Below are 21125 nucleotides of genomic sequence, written 5' to 3' on the forward strand. Positions count from 1 at the left end.
AGAGAGAACAGCCGACTGACAGGAGGAGAGGAGGAGCAGGGAGTCCCAGCTCCGTCATGTGACCAGCTGAACTCCTGACGGGAGCCAGAGAGGAGAAAGCCGAGAAGAAGTCGCACTCTGATGCCGTTCCTTGAATCCCTCGTTTCTGGGCTACGAGGGCTGCTAATGCAGAAGAGAATGAGAGCCACGTGATTATTTTTTATTTCTTAAAAGTCAACTTTCTGAAATTAAATTGAGAACTTTTATTTATTTTGAAGTAGCAGTAAAAAAATTGTTTGTTTTTAAAATAAGAGAAGTGTGAGAATTATTATTTAAATGTCATCCTTGAATATATAACCTCTTTTTTCACCTGGCCATTCCACAGATGACTCTTTTCAGATTTTTTTATTTTCACAAAAATTATTCATGGCAAGCAATTACTCGAGCAATTAAAATGGTATCCATGCAGACCATAATATTTAAGAATCAATTACATGTTAAAGCAATATTTTTTTTAATCTGAATTTTACTGATAAAATAGATAGATAACGCAACGGCAATGATATGATTTTGCTGATAATACGTTTGTACGTTTCTTGTTAGCGACTATTTGCCGATCGATTAAAAAAATATATATTTATAAACGATCTTTGATTTGTTTCTCACGGACCACTTTCAGCGACGCACCGTCGTTTATGTACAGTTAGCGAACTGCGGTGACAACTTAAGTATGACGTTTAAATTATTATTTTATATAATTGTAATTTGATTGGAAAGTCGCTGTTGTCGATAAAGTTATTTCAACACATTGTTAATTAATATATTATCTGGTCAACAAATCTAACCCCGAATGGTTTAACTTCTTCATAGTTGTACTTCCGTTAGCATGGACGCTAGCTGGGAGACGCTTAGCATGGACTCAGAGGAAGAGCACGAAACCCAGAGTTTGACGCAGGAGGACGACCTGGAGCTGCGGTTAGCAAGCATGGCGGTGGAAGGTAGGTTAGCGTCACCGCAGCAGATGCGTGACGATGGGACGCTAATGCCGTAGCCGCATGTAAACAGTGTATATAAGCGGAAGGACAACGATCCAGCGCTCATTGTTTATATAGGTACACACACACACACACACACACACACACACACACAGCACGTGTTTGCACTATTCAAATTAAACAATAATGGTTTGATCCATAATCACAACGTATCTTCCGAGTGTTTCCCGAATATACCCGTAATACGAGCTTAACTGACTTCTACAGTCTTGAAATTACTCTCTCTTTCATGTCGGGTGTCTTGAGACCTCGGTTCTCCAGAGACCCTTTTGTTGCCTTGCCCAGCCTCCCTCACACGTTACGCCGGAGGACACTTCCAAACTGTGTTTACATGCTGCAGCCACCTTTTCCCCAATTCCACCAGAGAGATTCTATGGGATTCACTCTGGAATGATCTCGGACTTGCTTTAAATAACATAGCCCACAATTCAAAATGGAGGCCGACACAGATTAAGAGTGTCCCTCCCTTTTCGACTCTAATCTCCTTCCAGAGGGGAAGGGGTTAAAAGTGCTTCCTTATTCCCCGGATTGTCCGTTCCTTCGCTCCTTTACTAGACCCGCCTCGGAAGGTGCAGGCTGTACAGACGGACAGCATGACGGACACGCTGGGCGTCAACACGGACCCGGACTGGGAGAGTCAGGTGGCGGCCATGTTCGAGCGCAGCTCCGAGCTGACGAAGCGGTACAGCAGCCTGATGAAGGAGCAAGACGAGGAAGAGGGGTCGCATGAGAAAGTCAAGAAGCAACTGGAGAAGAAGAAGGAGGACGCCTCCAGCCAGCACCAGGTGACCCCCACACACACACGCACGCACGCACACATACACACACACACGCGCAGACCTCTGAAGCAGGGGCGCTAACCGGTGTGTGTTGCACTGTGACTGCTTTCAGGCTCTCCTGGACAAAGTGGAGTCTGTGCGAGTTAAGCTGCAGCTGAACAACTCCAAGGGTACCAGGAAGAACTTCTTAGCCAAGAAACAGGAAATGACATCAGAGAAGAACAGAGCAGAGGAGGAGAAGAACAGGCGAGTAAACGGGAATAGTCTAAATGCATGAATGAACGAATGAAAAGACGAGGGAAAGTGGTTTTTGATTCACATGAATAATTTTAACTTCAAAACACACACACCTTTTATTTCTTGAACAAAGCGCATTTTTATTTTTCTGTATTACGTAGCCAGCCTGACTATTTCTTCTGAAGTGAACAGAAGTTTAAATACACACATCTTTTAAATATTACGGATACTATATGTATTGAAGAGTCAAATAGCCTCTAAACCCTCGATTAAGCCCCGCCCCTCTTCTTCTGAGCATAGATAATAGTTAGCTGATCAGATGAAGTATTCGCCCATCCCCAGCAGATGGACCAACAAAAATATTTGTGACCACTACTCCCGAGAATACTGCATTGTTGTTGAAGTGTTTGGCTGTGTGGAGACTTATGAACAAAAGTTAAGGATCATTTTGTCTAAAACAGAGATATTTCAAGAGTCTCTTGCGCCAGACATGAAGCAGTTTTGCAGCCGGGGCATCAACTTTCACCGCTCAGTGATCGATCATTAGACCTGTGGCTCAGCAGCGGTCTACCACGACCCGGATGAGTAAAGTCAGTAAATGTTTTAGTCAGTAAAACACTTTCAGTTTCGGCTTCGACTACTGCCAAAGTTCAGATTCATCCGGGAATTATTTGTTTTTTACGATAAACGGAAAGAAAATATTCAGAGAAACATTTTCCGAAGGATTAAGTTGACCCGTCTTTTTCTTTCTTTCTTTCCTGACCAGTGGTCCTAAAGTTTTCCTGCTTACTGTTTTGTTAAAAATTACAAAAAGGTGAGATTTCACTCCTAAACTCCAGGGTAACCAAGGAGCTGGGGGAGAGTGAGGGAAAGCTAACGGCTCTCACGGAGGAGCAGCGCGAGGAACAGCAGCGGTGGCAGGAGGAGCTGGAAGCGCTGAGACAGGAGATGGAGCGAGTGAGGAAGAAGGCGAACGACGCCGAGTGGCTGGCTCTGCAGGACGAGGTCGCCGCGGTGGAAAAGCAGAGAGACGTCGCCATGGATCACATCGACACCTGGCTGACGGAGGTACTCTGATCCAGTCTCCACGATCGCTAACTATTAGTCTTCATGCATCAATAGAATCTGGAGTCACGTGAAATAAAACAAATGGTAGCTGGGGAATAACAGTCCAGAACACTGTGAATGAAACCTTCCGGTCACGCTGACCTTGTCCCAGGTGGCGCAGTACCTGAACGCCCTCCGGATGGAGTTCCCACAGCAGTACTATCACGAGAGGCAAAAGTGGGAGAAGAAGCAGGTTCTGGTCCGGAAGAACCAGGATGATCTCCTGAACCGTTTCCAGGAGGTTCTGCAGCAACTGCAGCAGGGTCAAGAGCTACAGTCCCTCCCCAGGATCAACGTGCCTTCTTTACCAGAGGTCCCCTTGGTAAGACCGCCCCACCCCCACTGGGAGTAGCCGTCCCTCATTCATCTGAGTCGGGACGCTTCATTTATATTCCATATATCTTTACCTCTATCGACCCTCCCTCTACTGTAATACCCTTCATTACTCAGGCTTCCTGCTGAGGTAGACCGTTTTGTTTCTCCGTCCTTTATCAGCCAGATCAGTTTATGGGGCTGCTTTAATGGAAATATTCAATTTATCAAAAACCATTTTTATTTTTAAGGTATTTCACCGAGCACATTTACGCCACCGTCGTCTTCTGTGGTTTAATGGCACAGGTAGTCATGCCCCTAGACTCATATTTCCTTAGTCTGCAGCTGGCTGGAACTTTGTGCCAGATTTAGACAGAAAGTTAATCATTGTTGTGTGTTATTCCGGTTTAAAGATATTTGATCTTTGTTACATGTAGAGGAAGGACAAGTCTTTTTTTCTTTGAGTACCGGTAGCAAAGGGATGCTTGCTTTAAAAATGACCTGAAGAATTTCTCTTTTCTTGCCATCATGTTGATGTTTTGTAGTACTTTAGAGTTTTGAAACTTTCAGATGATTTTATATTCTTTGACTCATTTTTGAGGATCTTATTTTCTCCCTCAGGCTGACCTGGTATTCAGTCAGGTGATTCAGTCATTGGCCCCGCCTCCACCCAGGCCATCTCCTCATCCAAGCACAATGAGCCGCGACGTCCCTCCCCAGAGACACCCAAACGTCTACCAAAAGCAGTACCAGCCCCCTTACCATCAGCGCTACCACTCCCCACCACCCAACCACCATTTCCAACCGCGCTTCCAACCCCCGCATCAACCACAGCATCCGCTCCAACCACACATGACAGCTTCTCGAGCGGCGTTTCCCCCAGATAGCCCCAACCACTCCCCTCCCCCTGCTCGGCTAGTCCACTCTGTCCCTCCATCCACAACACCTCCTCCCACCGACAACCTCGACAAGTTCCTCGATAAGCTCGGGGCCCGATTCCCACAATGCTCCAGGATCCTGTTACAGAGGATGCTGCAGCAGGTGAAGAGCTCCCGCGGTATGCTGCGCGGCATGCTAATGGAGGAGGTCATTGAGCAGGTGGGCTTAAAGCTGGCAGAGAACGAAGCTTCTGCCCTGGGGTCTGTCAGCCAGCCCATGCCAGGGTCCCCAGGCCCCGCCCACAGAGCGACCCCTCCACCGCAGAGCTCAGTGATGGGTGGCGGTCAGGCTACCGGGCCCCGTAAACTCTGCCTGATGTGCCAGAACCACGTGGATCCAGAGAGTCGCCACCCGCTGAGCTGCTCCCACATCACCCACAAAGACTGCATCAAGATGTGGCTGCAGTCCAGCAAGAACAACGCATGTCCCTTCTGCATGGCCAAAAACGACTCGGCTCAAAACTGAACCTCTCTGTTCACGAGAGACGCGGATTCAGGTTGTTTTCAAGTGTTTCGTTAACTAAATCGTACAATAAAGATGATATGACATTTAAAAGTATCTGTTCATGATGAAAAACCTGACAGCAAATGAGTTTGCTAAAGGCACATTTTAACATTGTAGCATCATCATTAGAAATTCATAAATAATTAAATAAAAACAAGGAATTTGAATCTTTAACATTCACTTATGTTAAAGTGAGTTTTCTACTGGGGTCCAATGCTAAGGTAACATGCTAATACTGTAGTTATCACATGTATGACAACATGCCATAGACTAGAGCATGCTAACATTGGAGTAGTTAGCATTCAATACATGTGTAATGACATTACACTATTAGTATGACTACACCATAGTAACATGTAGCAGGTTAGTGCTAATGCTACCACAGAGTCAGTCAGCATTTAAATACATTTTATATCAACAGTCTAAGACATTCGTAAATGTGTTCATTTGTGTGTAGAAACAGTGTTAGAGCTCTAGAAGTGTTTCGACTTTTGAATTTTAAACCACTCAACTCCCTGAATATCATCAGTCGCCAGAGCGCACATATTTAAGTCAAATGCTTAACTATTTCTATTAAATAATATTGTTGTGCTTTGTCCCGTTCTTTTACTTGGACGACTTTTTGCTCAAGCCAGCACATCTTAATTTGTTTTTAGCACTGAAGACTCCTGATCTTTCGTTAAAAACTTCATTATTCTAACGTCGAGTCAAACATGCTGCCATTGTTTCATACTCATTCGATCGCCAGTCCATTAACAAACTAAAGTTATTAAAATTTTCCTGTTTGCGAAAATACATTGTAAATTTAGTTGGCATGAGATATTTTATGATAAAAATAAGGTAACTAACTCCCCCTAAAATCATCTCAGATTAAGACAATTCACAGATTTGTTCGTTAAATTAAGTTGCAGAAATCCACTGATCGGCAGTAAAGTGCATTCCGTGAAATTACCACTCAACAGAAAAATATTTGAGACTGAACAGTCAGAATATATTTTTTAAAAGCAAGTTAACTTTTCATTAAATGCATTTCTTATTTTAGGAATATGCATTTTGTTTTTCTTATCAGTTTCACTCTAAACATTGTAGTTTAAATTTCTGTAATGAGCTCCCCCATCATTGGTTCAACATTAATAGTTCCTATCCCTGAATTGTACACAAGGAGTCCATGGCTGGAGTCCAGTGGGCGCTGGATACCTGCAGCAGGTAAGATTCCACCCGACATCAAGATACCGAAAAGAGAGGGAAACGTCTCACCTTTCGTGAGAAAGATGAAGCTGAGATCTCTAAACTCTACAGGACAATGATCTCAAGCAAATCTCAAACTCCACCAAGGCTTGGTTTCTGTAGAAGTTCTGTTTCATTCTAGATTCTGTTGTTAGTCCCCAGACACGGATCCGATAGGAAACCTCTGCTGGAGTTGGAAGTTTCAGCAGGTAAACCATTAATATTCTGGAATTAGAATCCGGAACGCCGTCTGTTTATTCATCATGTCTGCAGCAGATCTTAAAGGGTCTCTACAAAGTACAAGTCGTTGTACCAACGAATGCACTGAGCTGTTTGAAGCCATTATTTCAACAACCCAATATGCAAGTTCAACTTTGCCTCCGACGCTGCAAAGCGATGGAAAAACCAGCCCATAAACACTCCAAGAAACAAGCCTATTGCCATTTAAAGAATCCTTTCCAAGTCAAAAACATACACCCTCACATCCTCTCTCCCTGGGGACATCCCAGACAGCCTTAATGGGAGTGCTGGGCGGTCGATGGCTTGGGTTAAAGGAGCCGTCGCTTCCCAATAAACATCAGACCAAACACCACAGCGTGCTGAAAATAAGTCTCTCCATGCACAGTCCTGTTTGTAGAACTGCTGTGAACTAATGACTTGTGTGTGTTTGTGGAGCGCTTCCTGTTTACTGCCTGAATGTCCATCCTTCCTCTAACAAATGCTCCCTCTCTCTCTCTGTTTAAAGGTTAGTCTCTCTGCCAGCTCTGACCGATTTTACAGGCAGCAGTGCCAATAAAAAGCTGCTCACCTCCCAGTAAAGCTGCAGTAATGAATGGAGAATGCTGGCGAAAACAAAGACAAAACACTACTGAGGGTCCAAAGGATGAAACGGAGAGGCTGCAGCAGGATTCAGGCCTGAAAGAGGAGGGGGGGGGTTTCCCCTGAAGGGGCCAGGTGTAGGGCAGGTAGGGTTGCATTAACTGTTCATGGATGAATTGAAACAGAAATGTGACCTCTGGGTTCAGGTTTGGCAGGACAAGCTCCATTTAGTCAGGAATAAATCCCTGTGATAAACGCAGCAGTTCAGTCCGTGAAATCTGAAACACTGAGACAGAAACGGCAAAGCGCTTTCACAGACTCCGAGATCCTGACGGATGACACTCTTTCTGTTCTAAATAAGATCAATGGACTCTTACTACTTTATCAAGCAGCAGCAGCAGAATTTATAAGTCATTTCTTGGTTTCCGAGTGATCATCCAAGTCTTGGAAAAAGGATCAGGATCAGGACATGGAGAGCCTACAGGCTAATGTCCGGACGCATGAAGGAAGTCCGAGTCCGTATAGTTCTAAAATAGACAATAGCACCACTAAATCCTGTTTTGTTTCATCCTGCATCAAAACAGACGTGCTGAGATTGCTTGCTTGCATGGATTTACGCCAAACTTGTCTGAATTCACTGGTTGCTGAAATTTCATTAAGTAAAATTCGGCTCCTCCACAAATCAGTCCGATCGGGATCAAAGTAAATTCCCAGATCTGCTGATGCAGAATGTTTAAATCTATGGAACTAATAATATAATATAATATAATACAGACTGGTGTCGAGTCCAGCGCATCTTCAAAAAGACAAAAACACATGCATGTTAATCCGGACGCTGCCTGTTGCATGTACTCAAAGTGACTTGTTTTGGTTAAACAGACTTTTACCTGCTGAGAGAAGTCCTGACATGAGAATGAAATAAACTCCTTCCTCCTGTGGGGCCTCAAGTATCAGGACTTGCGTGGATTCCTTTACTAATCACCGCGCGTACGCATGAATCCAAGCACATTTCCTGATTGCATCCCAATCAACGTGGAATTGAGCGCACATGTTGGAGCAGGAGCCAACCCCGCCCTGGCCACGCCCCTATTTACATACGCAAATCATATGCAAATGAGCCCCCCCCCCCCCCCCCCCCTGAGGGTTCCGTGGCTGCGCGATGAAAACAAAAGGATGAGTAAATAAGAGAAACTTCTCCGGAAGCGAGTCGGAGACGCTTTTGACCGAATTAGAGTCGCGCAAAAATACATTGTTTGGCACGCTGTCCTCCGTCCGGTATAAGCAGAGCGTGTGTGAGGCTTTGCGCACGGGGTTAACATGCGTTCTTTACGCACGGAGTTATTAACATGAGCTCTTTACGCACGGGGTTATTAACATGCGTTCTTTACGCACGGAGTTATTAACATGAGTTCTTTACGCACGGGGTTATTAACATGAGTTCTTTACGCACAGAGACAATCAGCGGCTTGTTAGGAAGATCTGAAGCTGCGTTTTAACCGTGATGGTCGTGATGCTGTGAAGACGGGACAGTGTCTGGGGGCGCACCTGCGCATCACGGGACGATTGAATGAATGCATTACTCTTAAAGGATGGAAATGTTACCTGTTGATAGCTCCTCCGGTGTCGCGCTCCAAGGCCGGCCGCAGCATTACGCACAGTTGCGGGAGGATCACCCGCTGGAACCTGAAGCGGCTGATGATGTATGAGTGTTCGTATGAGTCTGACCACACGCTCTCTTCCAATGGCACCATTTGCAATGTCTTCAAGTTCCAATAGAGCCAAGGCAGCCATCGTTGACGGTGTTTCCGGCACCACTTTGCGCAGCTCGGTGCGTTAATTGTCCGTCGGTGTTCATGTGTCTCTGATGTGACGTTTATTTATTAACAGTTTCCCAGCATCACCTCTAGGTGTCGCCAAAGGGCCAACAGCTGTAGAAACGTGCGTACGCCAGCCGTGAAGTTGGCGTGATTGCCACCGCGCATTTCCACGGTCATTTCACTCTTGATCTGAACTTTGACGTGAGAATGTACGCATGCGTACGCACGCCGGGTGTTTGTGCGTACGCACGGTGGTGCACGCGGCCCCTGGTGTGCTGCAGCTTGCCGTTCCTGTTAGATGTTCTGTCTTATCTTAAAACTCTACTTTTATCTCCGCTGCAGTCAGAGTGGTGTGTTTTTAGAGACTGAGGGGAGCGCCTCCAGAGGTCGGGGGGGGGGGGGGGGGGGGTATTAGTGATGTCTGCTGTGGCCCCATGTCAGTGTGATTTACAGACCACCAGACAAACAAGCATCATTACAGCAGGCCTGTAAATGCTGCGCTGACTAACTGCTCCCAAAGTGGAGTCTGGGGACCCAAAGAGGCCACCGAATATCCCCTCCGAGAAATGACAGCATTTTATATTTGACTATTATTTCATTCAGCAGAAGAGACTGAGTGGGAATGAGCGATCTGGGGTTTAAGGCTCTGCCGTCGTCTTCTGACAGAGTAATAACAGTCCAGGTCCTCTGTACTGCCAACGTTTTATGTTATGGAGTCCGTGCTGTGACGCACGGCGCTTCACTAAAGGATGAGTCCACTCAGCATGTTCAGTAATGTCAGCGAGAGGAGAGATCAGGAGAATCAAACTCGCAGCATCTTTTCTCCTCCTTTAGCAGAGTGAAAGTGGAACATTTTCTGTGTTAGAATTATTCTGACATCTTTTCAATATAAATATGCTTAATTGTTATTTATTTTTCTTGACCTATATCCTGTGGAAAATCTGCTTGATTATTTCCCCTTTGAAGATCAAATGTGTTTCAAAGAAAGTCATTAAAACAAGGCAATAGTAAAAGAAAGAAAATGAACTTTGAATGAATTATTTTCTGTTGTTGGATTCAGTTCTCGCTTTTATTTCAGACGCTCATAAAAAAGGTTTTGTGTGATCAGTCTATCTGACTCCAGCAGTATTCAAAATATTTGAGTATTATATATACAGTATATATTTATTTCAAAGCACTTTAAAGTCTAAAATGAACATTTAGAACATGCCCTTCATCTTCATCAATCAAAAATATGAAATTACATTTAGACAAACCACAATATGGTTCCACACTAACCGATTTCTGATTACAAATGATGCTTCATTGTGGTTTAAATTTCACCTTCAAGGAAAATAAATCCTCCGACTCTCGCTGGAAGAGTTAAAGTGTCTGGGTTGGGTTTCTGCTCGTGCACAAATGCAGAGATGTAAATGAGTCGTTGTTCTTTTAGGTCGATGAGGAGAGAAAAGCAGCAGTTTACTAAAAGACGTCTGCTGAAATCTTCCAGCGACAACTTTTAGGGAATAAGGAGGAGAAGGGGGGGGGGGGGAATCAATCATCTCTGAGTTTAACACTTGTGTACATCTGACATTTTCCAGAACATCATAAACAAGCGTTCTCGCTTCCAGGTCACAAACTGCTTCTGCACTCGGAGGGAAACTGAGCCCACTGTCAATTACAGAGGCAAATTAAAATAAGTTTACTGCAGGTTATTCATGATATGTGTTCCGGGTGTCGGTCCTCCGGGGACACACAGTCTGATGGCCAAACAAACCCTTTAACAAGGCGTCGCTTCTGTTTCCATGCTCTGAATCAACAAAATCGACTGCGTGACGGAGGAGCTAAATGCCAAACGCCTGCTAAAGAGCAAAACCGCTGCTGCTGCTGGTGCTGGTGGTGCTGCTGGACTCCGCTGGCTCCAGCAGGATGATGTTAAAAACTGCAATGTTGCCCCCCTCTGACTCTTCAGGGGAACTACTGACCAGAGATAACTGCAACACAGATCTCAGTTTATAGCAAACACACACACAACATTATAATGGATATCCTATCAGTAGCATTTTGATTTACTTAAATTTTCACTTGATGTATTTCTTGTCTTATATTTTTAGCTAGTATGTCTTTCTGACAAAATTAAGGTCCTTTGAGTTGAGCTATTCTGAATTCCTTTATATCCTGACTGTTAAAATGTTTACAACTATTTTAAAAGCTTTACACATTCCAGGGAAGTTATTCATTTGCAAAAACAAGCATGACTGAAGCAGTAAAGAGTTAAAGGCATGAAAATATCGGGGGGGGGGCACTATTGAATTAGCCGATATGACCCTGATAAAAAGGGCAAAAAGGTAAACATGAACTTGTGTTTTGAAGTTTCATTTTAATTCTCAGTTATCACAATTTGCTCATTGTTAAAGACAGATTAAGTCCTAATTTATTTCAGATTCATATTTCAAATAAATTTGAATTAAAAATACATTTTCACACACAACAGGCCAATGTCATGCTTCAATAACCTTCATTCATTCACTGTATTTTTGGTTATGGGTGTTTTATTTCTCTAAACCAATGACAAAAGAAGGTTTTCTACATACCAGTAGTGTAAAACAAAAAAAACAAAAAAGCCTGAATAGATTTGTGTGGAAGGTTTAATTATGAAACACTGATCAAACTCCAGATCAATGTGTTGAGTGAGAAAGTAGCCTGCAGGAAAGTGTTCTGTGAATAAAGCGGAGTGATGCTCTGGAGAAGAGTCATCCCCGTGTTTTAATTTGTTCCGCACGTCGCTGTATGTGTTCTCCTAAAATAAGACAGAAACCATTATCCTATAAACACTGATTAGAAAATGAATGGAAAATTGTATTTTACTTTGAGTTCATAGCGCTTTAAAGAATCGGGTTTTCATCTTTCACTTCTTTTCTGTCTGGAGTATTGATGTTTTCTGTTCCCCCCTCAATAGTATGTGTGAAGTGTGTGCCCATAACATGAACACTGAGCTCACTAACAGGCTGACCTGTCAAACTATAACTGGACGAAACATAAATAAGAGATCCAATCACAAATGCAGTTAAACCTGTTAAAGTGATTACGTATCCTGTTGGAACTTTCTTCTCACAGATATCAGATCAAATGATCTTCAAAGCAGAATACAGACCGTATACAAGTTGAGTGTCCAGAAAAGCAATATATAAATAAAATGTATTATTATTATTATTATAAAATATGATGGAAAAATAATGACTTTACAACCAATCAAAATGCAGCCCGTGATCCAAAAATGAACAGTAGAATAGGAAAATAGATATAACCTTAACAAAATATAAATACAAAACGTCTTCTGATCCAGTTAAATGTTAGTTTGCATTTCATTAATATTTGAGTACACCAGTATTTGGTTTCTGATGTGCGCTACAAGGTGTCGTACCATTTGGTTTTCTAGTCGGGCACCTTCTTTTTCCTGTTACTTCTCATATGCTGAAGTTGAGGGAATAATTAGTTCAGCTTTATTCTCTAAGTTTTACTTTAATCAATCAGCAGGTTAAATTCACTTGTTGATGACTTTCCTGGTCAGAGAAGGAGAAAGGACTGAGATCTACCAGCCTAACTTTCTGTCCAAGGTTTCTGCCTGTTAAAGGGAAGTTTTCCTTGCCTGTCTTTCCCTGCTGCACCTGTAAAGTGCCTTGAGCTAACGTTCTGTTGTGATCTGGCGCTATAGAAATAAAATTGAATTGACTTGGTTAGATAATAATACATCTTGATTTACTGGTTAATTCATAGATTGCAAATCTAGTATATTAATTATCTGGCGGTACAAATAAATGTGGAGAAATAAATGATAATGTAGTGAATCAAACATCTAAAGTAGCATATATGCTAAAGTACCTGTACTGGACATTTACTGCAGCACGCATGTACTTATTTTCCACCAAATGCTGCAGGAGTTTCCATTTTCCATCTGCGTCTGTCCCTGATCTCCTCAGACGGACACAGATGTCAGTCCATTGAGGTGCAGCAAAGGGTCCCATCCAGTTGCCTGTGACAAAATTTCAATGTGATAAAGTTGGAACCTCGAAGCTCAGGAGGGAAAACGTCCGTCTTCCACGTCACCAGCAAGGTTTATCCAACCAGACGGAAGCCCCTTTTGGGCTGTAACCTGACTGACCTCTGTGAAAGGTCAGTCAGATTCACACCTTGTAGTGCCAACAGGTTGACATACTTGGATGAGAGAAGACAGGCGATGAGTAAAGGATGGAGAAGAGGGAGAGAGAGAGAGAGAGAGGGCAGTGGTGTTTGAGGGTGAAAAACACCATCGGCTGAGTTTAGCTCTTTGCAGGAAAACAGTGAAAGACGCGTTTCTCGAGGCGCCGGCGCACCTCTGCCTTCTTGTTGAGGCCAAAATGCAAATGCTTGAGTTTGATCTGCCTGTAAATGATGCCTCGTGTCCGAGCGGAGGCTTCCGTGGAGGACGAATGGTGTTTATCAGCCAGTCTGGACGCATGGCGTTTGACCGGGACGCCGTCTAATTACTTTTTTTCTTAAAGGTTGTATTTATTAGTATCCATCATCACTGTTGTTACATCAATTAAAGCCATTGACGGGCTGAGGAATTGTCACCTTCAGCCCCCCCCCCCCCACACCCACACCTCCCACCTCCCACATCCTTCACAGGCAGAAGAACCTCCTCTCCTCTTTGGCATTAAAGGCCTGTCATCCCAGCATACCGCGGGGGCCCCGGCCCCAGCCCAGCGGTGTCAATTAAATTTGATTGACTGAGTAAAAGAAGCACACAAATAAGGCAAAACAACAGACACAAAAATCTATACATGACTCCCCCCACCCCCGCTGCCCCTGCTGTCAAATCAAACACTTGTCTCGTCCATTTTCGTGGCGTGTGCCGTGGCCGTCCGCTGTGAGACAACCGTTTCAGTGTGTGTGTGTGTGTGTGAAATATACCGCTCGTCCCACCTGCCCCACCAACCCCCATCAGAGCCCCCCCCCCCCCAGCGTCAACCACCCCTTCCATCCACACAGTGAACCAATTAGCGGCCCTGGAGCCTCGTCCACGCCGCAGAGCAGAGGCCCATGGGTATCGACTCAAACTGTTGTCCAATAAATGAGGTCTAATTTATCAGTTTAACTTCACCCCCCCCTCCCCCCGAAAGAGAAGGATGAAAGTTGTATTGGCAATAGAATAATTACTTAGCAATTAGCATAATGACAATTATATAATTGATAATTGCAAAAGCAATCAAGTAATCATTAAGTGGAGATTGAACAATGTTAAGTAACTGATCTACAGGGACGGTTAGTAGGACAATAACTGTCTGCAGAGGTTCCCATTCACGCTTCACCGAAAGACCTTCGTGTGCGGCAGAGTTTTCGTGATAAACAGTTCTGGACTGCGTCTCCGTGTTTGACACTTAGTCTCCGTGTTTGACACTTAGAAATTATGACTTCCTCCCACATTGTTACTTAGCGTTTCTCTTGTATAAACACCTGCCTACTGTTCCAAGAACCAAAGAATGTGTGCCTATATAAGCGAGATGTGCTCACTGCCCTTGGCTTCAGTCGGACAACCGGTGTTCTGCTTGTATGACTGAAGCCCCAAGGCCTTGGTAAAATAATTAAAGACCAATCTTACATAATCATGTGTCTTTATTATACAATTATTCAAAGTAACAGAAAACTGCCAACACAACTTGGTGTCAGAAGTGGGATGCCCTGGCTGGCCGCCGGAGTCTGGGTGAACAGTGAAGGCCACCAGATCTGTAGCAGATCTGCCTCTGAGTCCGATCAGTGTTACGGGGAGAGGACTGTTCACGCTGACTTCTGGTCGCCACCACGGGTCTAAATAAAAGAAAAAGGAAGCCTCCAACGATTTACTGGTAAGAAAAATTTAATGTTTACACTTGTTAACTGCTTTCCATTTTTCCTCATAATAATTGCTAGGGTATTGATGTCCAGACGAGACGCCGGTGTTTCAGGACTCCAAGTGATAAGTCCCCCGGGGCCTCTGAGTGAGAAAGGGGAAACGTCAGCAAGCTCGCTACGCACACAAAGTGGTAGCTGGAGATAGAGGCACTGCTCGCCCGAGGTATTCTGATTAGGTACTGAGTATCTGGCCGAGGCACTGCGCTCGTTGCTGACGGCCACTAGAGACGTCTAGTTGGTTATTGGTGCACTGCTCGCCCGAGATATTCTGATTAGGTATTGAATATCTGGCCGAGGCAACCGCCGGAGACGGGATCTTCAGGCGGCAGACAAATGAAGGATTCTGATGATCAGGTGGTCTGGACATCACCAATAATGTCGACATGCAAAGGAAATACGGTAAGGAAAGTGCTAACTGTTTCCCACATTTTGTATCTCGGTATGGCTTCCCGAACACTGGGAGCCTGAGTAGTCGCCAACTGGCCATTTTAAGAAGTAAGGTTGACCTGGAGAAGACTGTACTGCTCCAGAAGAATTCGGTAAAGACAGCTGAACTGGCTGCATGGGAGGAACGTAATAAATGCCTTAAGATGTGGGAGACAGAGAGCCGCCTCCGTACTGAAAAAGGGAAACCAAAGGAAACATGGAAAGCAGAAATTAAAGTGAATGATCAGGTAGCCAGAATTACCGAGGCAACTCCTAATCAAATCAATTTTGATTCTAAACCTGCAGCTTCCGTTCCCCCACCTTGTTCTAATAATAATCCCTTTCTTCCTCTCCTTTCTTCTCATCTCTATCCGAGTTTGGGACTCGCGGGTCCCTCTGGACCAGCACCGATGGAGGACTGGGCCCCACCTCCGCGCCGCCAAAGGCCGACAGCACCTCCGTCCACGGCTGCTCCACCGCCCCGTCTGCATCCTCCACCTGGCCTGCAACCCCCCCCCCCCTTCATGCCTACGTTCACACCAGTCTCATCGGGAGATGGGCTAATAATAGACTGACTGCTTGCGTGTGTGCGTCACGCCAAACATGCTGAAGCACAAGAAACTGAAAAAAAAAAAAAAGAAGAAAAAGACAGGGGGGAGCTGCATCTGCTTTGGCCACACTGGATGTCCTGCAGTCGTCCAACGCTGCACTGACCACCATGCTCCAGACCAACATGCCTCCTTCAAGGGGACGCGGACCCCGGAGGGGCCCTCCTTTCAGTGATAACAGAAAGAGGGACTTCACCCCTTTTCCCCCTCCGGCCCATGGCTCTGATGTCTGCTTCCTCTGTGGAAACTTGGACACTGGGCTGCTGACTGCCCCCAACGACGGTGGAACGAAAGGCGGAATGGTCGCCAATGGTTCCGAGGTGATGGTTTAGGCCGTGGTGGACGTGGAGGTGGCCCGGGATCCTTCGCTGCTGGCTCCGACTGACTGACCGTCGAACAGCCCTCGGACAGTGAGATGCACACACACACACACACGTTAGCATCGCCGGTTAAACCACAGGCACCTGCGAATGCTACTGATGATGTTCATAGCCCGTATGCCTTTTTAAGACATGCAGCTTATCAAACTTTGCCCTCAATTAATTACTTTTCTTGTTAACGACGTCGCTGTTCCCTTCCTTGTCGATACTGGTGCCACGCCTCAAGAGGAGAGATAGTGGCACAAATATCTATGTGCCTTTAATCATAATAATAATAATAATAATAATAATACTAATACTAATAATTAATAAAAAAAAAAAAAGAATGTGTATTCTGTTGGAAGCCATTACTCCTGTGATTGTTATTCTCTTACTGTTTGCTTCCTGCGCTTTACCATGTCTCAGGTCTATGTTACAAAAGATGATAGCATGCTAGGCTCAGAGGTTCGAGTCGGTTGATGTAATATGGTATAATATTATGTGATAAACGTGATAAATGTCTAAAAATGGGGAGCAGAAAGTTGATTCAGAAATATTAAGTCAATATGCAGGAACTAATTGTTTTCCTTTGCTCCACAAACTGCTCCACTGTGCTGGAGTTTGGCCCCCGCGGGTCACTCTGTTCCAGCCACTGGGGGTTGGGTGCCTCCTCCCACCGCCCACGACCAGAAGACATCAATCACCATCACCATCAGACCAGAGGTCCCCGTCCACCTCAGGGTGCACTCCACTGAGGGTCCAATGCCCCCCCCACCAGCCCACACTGCTCACTCGAGCACGATATGTGGGGCTAACGACAGACTGACCGATTGAATGCGCCACGTCAAACAAGAAGAAGAAGAAAGAGATGAAGAAAAAGACTTTCCTCCAAAGAGCATGCAACGCTCGATGTCTCAAGGCAGCGTGCCTCCCGTGAGAGGACGTCCCGTGGGAGACATCTTCAGGAACAAAGAAGAGAACGTGCTCTGATCCGTTGGAGGAGCGAAGACCCAGACATATGCTTCAATGGTGAACAGAGGGGACGCTGGATGAGGGAGTGACCGGAACCACTGAGGGACAGAGGCCAGATACGGGGTGATCAACAGCGGTGTCGTGGATGAGGGGGCGGGGGTCCCTCCTTCTCTGTGGCTGGCTCGGATTGACTGACTGACGGATCGCCCTCCGGTTCACGTGAGATGAAAACACAAACACACACACAAACACAAACACACACACACACACACACACACAGCTCAACTGATGTTTAAACTTAATGATGCAAAGAGAGATGAGCTCAAACAGCAGCAACACACGTTAAAACACAAAGCTTATGAACAGCATCCTGTTGTTCTGTTATTGATGAATGCGATTCATGTTTTATGTTTAGTTGATTCTGATGCTGTGACACACAAACCTCTATCTAAGCTGTGATAAATGTTTTAGACTTAGAGTATCACAGAGTTTTTACGTATTCTTTATGTTCTGATTATTTTCGTTTGGTCATGATCTCATGACGCCTTCTTTGAAACAACTTTTTGTGATTCTAATGGCTTCGCCGCCATGACGCGCATGCGCCCCGACTGTCCTGACCACGGCTCTGACACTGTGCCTCCTGACCTTTCTGACCCTTCCTGTTTGTTGACTGATGTCTCTCTGATGGTTGCACGTTCTTTGTTTGTATACAACTGGTCTTTGAATGACCCTGATGGTCAGATCTGGTTGAACTCTGTCATGCCCTTTATTGGCACGTCTCATTGTGTCATGTCCGCCTCTGCCCTACATTGCACCACACACGTGACTCGTGGTCCGGACCTAGACTTTGAAACTTTTTTTTATGTTTCTGTCATTTCTGACATGCTTTCTGTGACTGATGTCTTCTTTAATTCTATGTTCACCGCGGTTGTGGTGAATCTCAATCCTGTTCAGCTACAATTTTTTTGGTGTCGCCTTTTCTTCTCCTCACATCTCGGTGTCAGGACATGGGGGCCTTTGCTGGAAGGACTTGGACCTCTTTGTGAACACTGCTGTGGCGGCCGCTGACTGGTCGGCCCCAGTGGTGCCCGTTTCTCCGCCTCCTGCCGAACGTTCGGGTTCCCTTTGTCTGTCTGTGTCTCTTCTCTGAGGACGCGCCCTCCACAGCTGTTTCTCCTTCTCCTGTGCTCCTCTGCCCTGCTGTGGATCCTCGGAGTGTGTCTCCCCTCCTCTCTCAAGTCCCCCCCTCACTCTGGGCTGCCCATAAACATGATGTCGGCCTGATAAGGAACTGTCAGCCTGTCTCCCTCATCCCTAAATCTTCTTTCCACACCGGGCGACGCCTGCGAGGGCCTCCCTTGTTAATGTAGTTTGGCTTGGCCCTGATGAGATGCCGTGCCTCCCTCAGAACCTGTTTTTGCCCTGTGCTAAATTGACCCATGGGTTTGACCATGTGTCAAAGGGGAGGATGTGTTGCTTTCAAATTTGGTTGAAGCACAAAGAAACAAAGTGCTTCAGCGATGGAGAAAATGATTCTATCTGACAATGGTTCAACAATGACTAACAAAATGCTTTCAGAACTCAGTGACAGACTCAAGTTGGACCTGAAGACACACTGCAGTTACCAGACGCACTCTGGTGGCGCTGTAGAACGAAACAACGCCACACTGAACGAAGTTATGTTGGAATTATCCTGGATTAAATGTTTACCTTTGGTACTGATGCAATTACAGATGAGAACTAAACCACAGCATAATCCGTTGTCGCCAATTGAGGTGTTGGTTGGACGACCTCCAACCACTGGACTGGTTCCTATTGCCAAGCACACTGTGTGATGATGCACTGACCCAATACTGCATGAATCTGACGCAGGTACTGACTGAGACCAAAGAGAGAGGACGTGTCGTCTTGCCAGCAGCAGCAGATGCACCTGCCTGAACATCGGATCCAGAGACTTCGTGCGGGTAAAGAACACCCGACGAAAGTCCTGGACACACCAACAGTGGCGGAATCCCTTCTAAGTTCAGCTGACGACCCACACGGCTGAAAAGTGACCCATCAACACACACTCCTGACCGAAGAAGCTGTGCCAGAAATAAAGAGTGATTGGTGAATAAAAACGCATCACTCCACCGACCCCTCATCACACGCCCCTGATGGAAGAAAAGAGTGATTGGTGAATAAAAACGCATCACTCCACCGACCCCTGTGCACACCATCCTTCCTGATGCCGCTGCTTTTCGACCTCCTGCCCCTGCTCATCGCTCTCACCAACTTCGCTGGGCCGGAGAGGGACAGCACTACGAAGATACAGGACATTATAATCATCATTTCATGCATAACTCCTGGTGCCGTCGTTCTGCCATTCGAGAATCATGAGTTTTGCCTACATGTTTGAATTGTCTGTGGTTCGCAGAGACCGCAACTAGTATGGTGTATGACATCTCACTGCTTTTGGTTCTCTGTCCTATCTTCTTCATTTTTAGTGATCACTTTTAGATGTGATCAAAGGGGGAAATTGTATTGGCAATAGAATAATTACTTAGCAATTAGCATAATGACAATTATATAATTGATAATTGCAAAAGCAATCAAGTAATCATTAAGTGGAGATTGAACAATGTTAAGTAACTGATCTACAGGGACGGTTAGTAGGACAATAACTGTCTGCAGAGGTTCCCATTCACGCTTCACCGAAAGACCTTCGTGTGCGGCAGAGTTTTCGTGATAAACAGTTCTGGACTGCGTCTCCGTGTTTGACACTTAGTCTCCGTGTTTGACACTTAGAAATTATGACTTCCTCCCACATTGTTACTTAGCGTTTCTCTTGTATAAACACCTGCCTACTGTTCCAAGAACCAAAGAATGTGTGCCTATATAAGCGAGATGTGCTCACTGCCCTTGGCTTCAGTCGGACAACCGGTGTTCTGCTTGTATGACTGAAGCCCCAAGGCCTTGGTAAAATAATTAAAGACCAATCTTACATAATCATGTGTCTTTATTATACAATTATTCAAAGTAACAGAAAACTGCCAACACAAAGTGGAAGAGAGAGGCCGGGAATGAATAGCTCTTGTTTTTTGCTACCTGAACTGGCGAGGAGGGCTCGGGAAATCGTGATAAATCCTCGACGCGTCACATTTCACATCCTGCTATCTCTCCGTGTTGTTTTGCTAATTGTGAGCCGGAGAGCTCATGCTTCATATTCACCGCCATGATTGAAGGACGCCATTACAGAAACCCCATTAGGTTCCGTGGGGAAGCCGCCGAGCCTGCGTGGGAACCATCAAAGGCCAATTTGCCACCCAAACGCCATAAATCCTGCCCCGTTAAATGACTGTTTTTGATGCCGCTGAGGCACAAAGAAATAAATATACGCTCCGTTATGTATTGTCCATTAAATTAGCAGAGCACAATTCACACACAGCATCCATCTTGATCAGCAGTGGTCAAAGGGGGCCCAGGGACCTTCCGAGGGCCCCCCCGCCCAACGGTGCTGGAGGAACTCTCGGCAAAAGTAAAGTCCGACAGCCGTTGAAGCAGTTTGCAAACTTGGATTTGATTCTATCAATCTTATGAATCAGAAGATATCATTTCTAATTTGGGTTTTCACGTCTATGTGAAGGAAACAGATTCCCAACACCTTTTGGTTTTGCTCGTCATCCGTCTCTTCTCGTCAGTGCTCATTAGGCTGGAATCAGACACTAGATCAATTTTTCATGAATATTTTAAACAAATGTACGACCTGAAAGGAGTTTTAAGAGAATTAACCAGTACACAAAGGAATCAGCCTCAAACGCATCTAAAATATAGGCATGATGGGAATGCAGCTCTCCTGTTTGACGTGAGAAACATGCATCGCCCCACGCAGAGCTGACCCATTCCTACCCTCAGTGGACGTTTAAGTCAGTCGTCGGTCATGGTTAATTTGTCTGATCTATTTCCATTGCACTTTAGAGTTCATCACTTTTTCAGAAATACATCTGTAGATATTCAGCTGATCTCCAAAACTAGGAGGCCTTTATTATCGACAGAAAACAACACGGCAACATTTATTCTCTCATAGCAACACTTC

At 45.2% G+C, this 21125-nt stretch overlaps 1 protein-coding gene across 1 annotated transcript; it reads left to right on the forward strand.

Annotated features, from left to right (window-relative positions):
• Positions 1–684: 684 nt before the first annotated feature.
• On the forward strand, positions 685–5466 carry rnf214 (ring finger protein 214). The gene is made up of 7 exons (XM_068738615.1): positions 685–707; positions 850–977; positions 1590–1819; positions 1926–2059; positions 2890–3118; positions 3270–3479; positions 4091–5466. The coding sequence occupies exons 2-7, from the start codon at positions 866–868 to the stop codon at positions 4871–4873; spliced, it is 1698 nt and encodes a 565-aa protein (XP_068594716.1). The 5' UTR covers positions 685–707; positions 850–865; the 3' UTR covers positions 4874–5466.
• Positions 5467–21125: the final 15659 nt, after the last annotated feature.

This window comes from Brachionichthys hirsutus, chromosome 4 (genome assembly GCF_040956055.1).
Source record: "Brachionichthys hirsutus isolate HB-005 chromosome 4, CSIRO-AGI_Bhir_v1, whole genome shotgun sequence".
Taxonomy (NCBI): Eukaryota; Metazoa; Chordata; class Actinopteri; order Lophiiformes; family Brachionichthyidae; genus Brachionichthys; species Brachionichthys hirsutus.

Excerpts from the sequence above, each read along its gene's own strand:
- rnf214 (XM_068738615.1), top strand. The coding sequence starts at position 866 with ATGGACGCTAGCTGGGAGACGCTTAGCATGGACTCAGAGGAAGAGCAC. Across the intron at positions 3,119-3,269 it reads TCGACACCTGGCTGACGGAG|GTGGCGCAGTACCTGAACGC; the intron begins GTACTCTGATCC and ends ACCTTGTCCCAG. Across the intron at positions 3,480-4,090 it reads CTTTACCAGAGGTCCCCTTG|GCTGACCTGGTATTCAGTCA; the intron begins GTAAGACCGCCC and ends TTTCTCCCTCAG.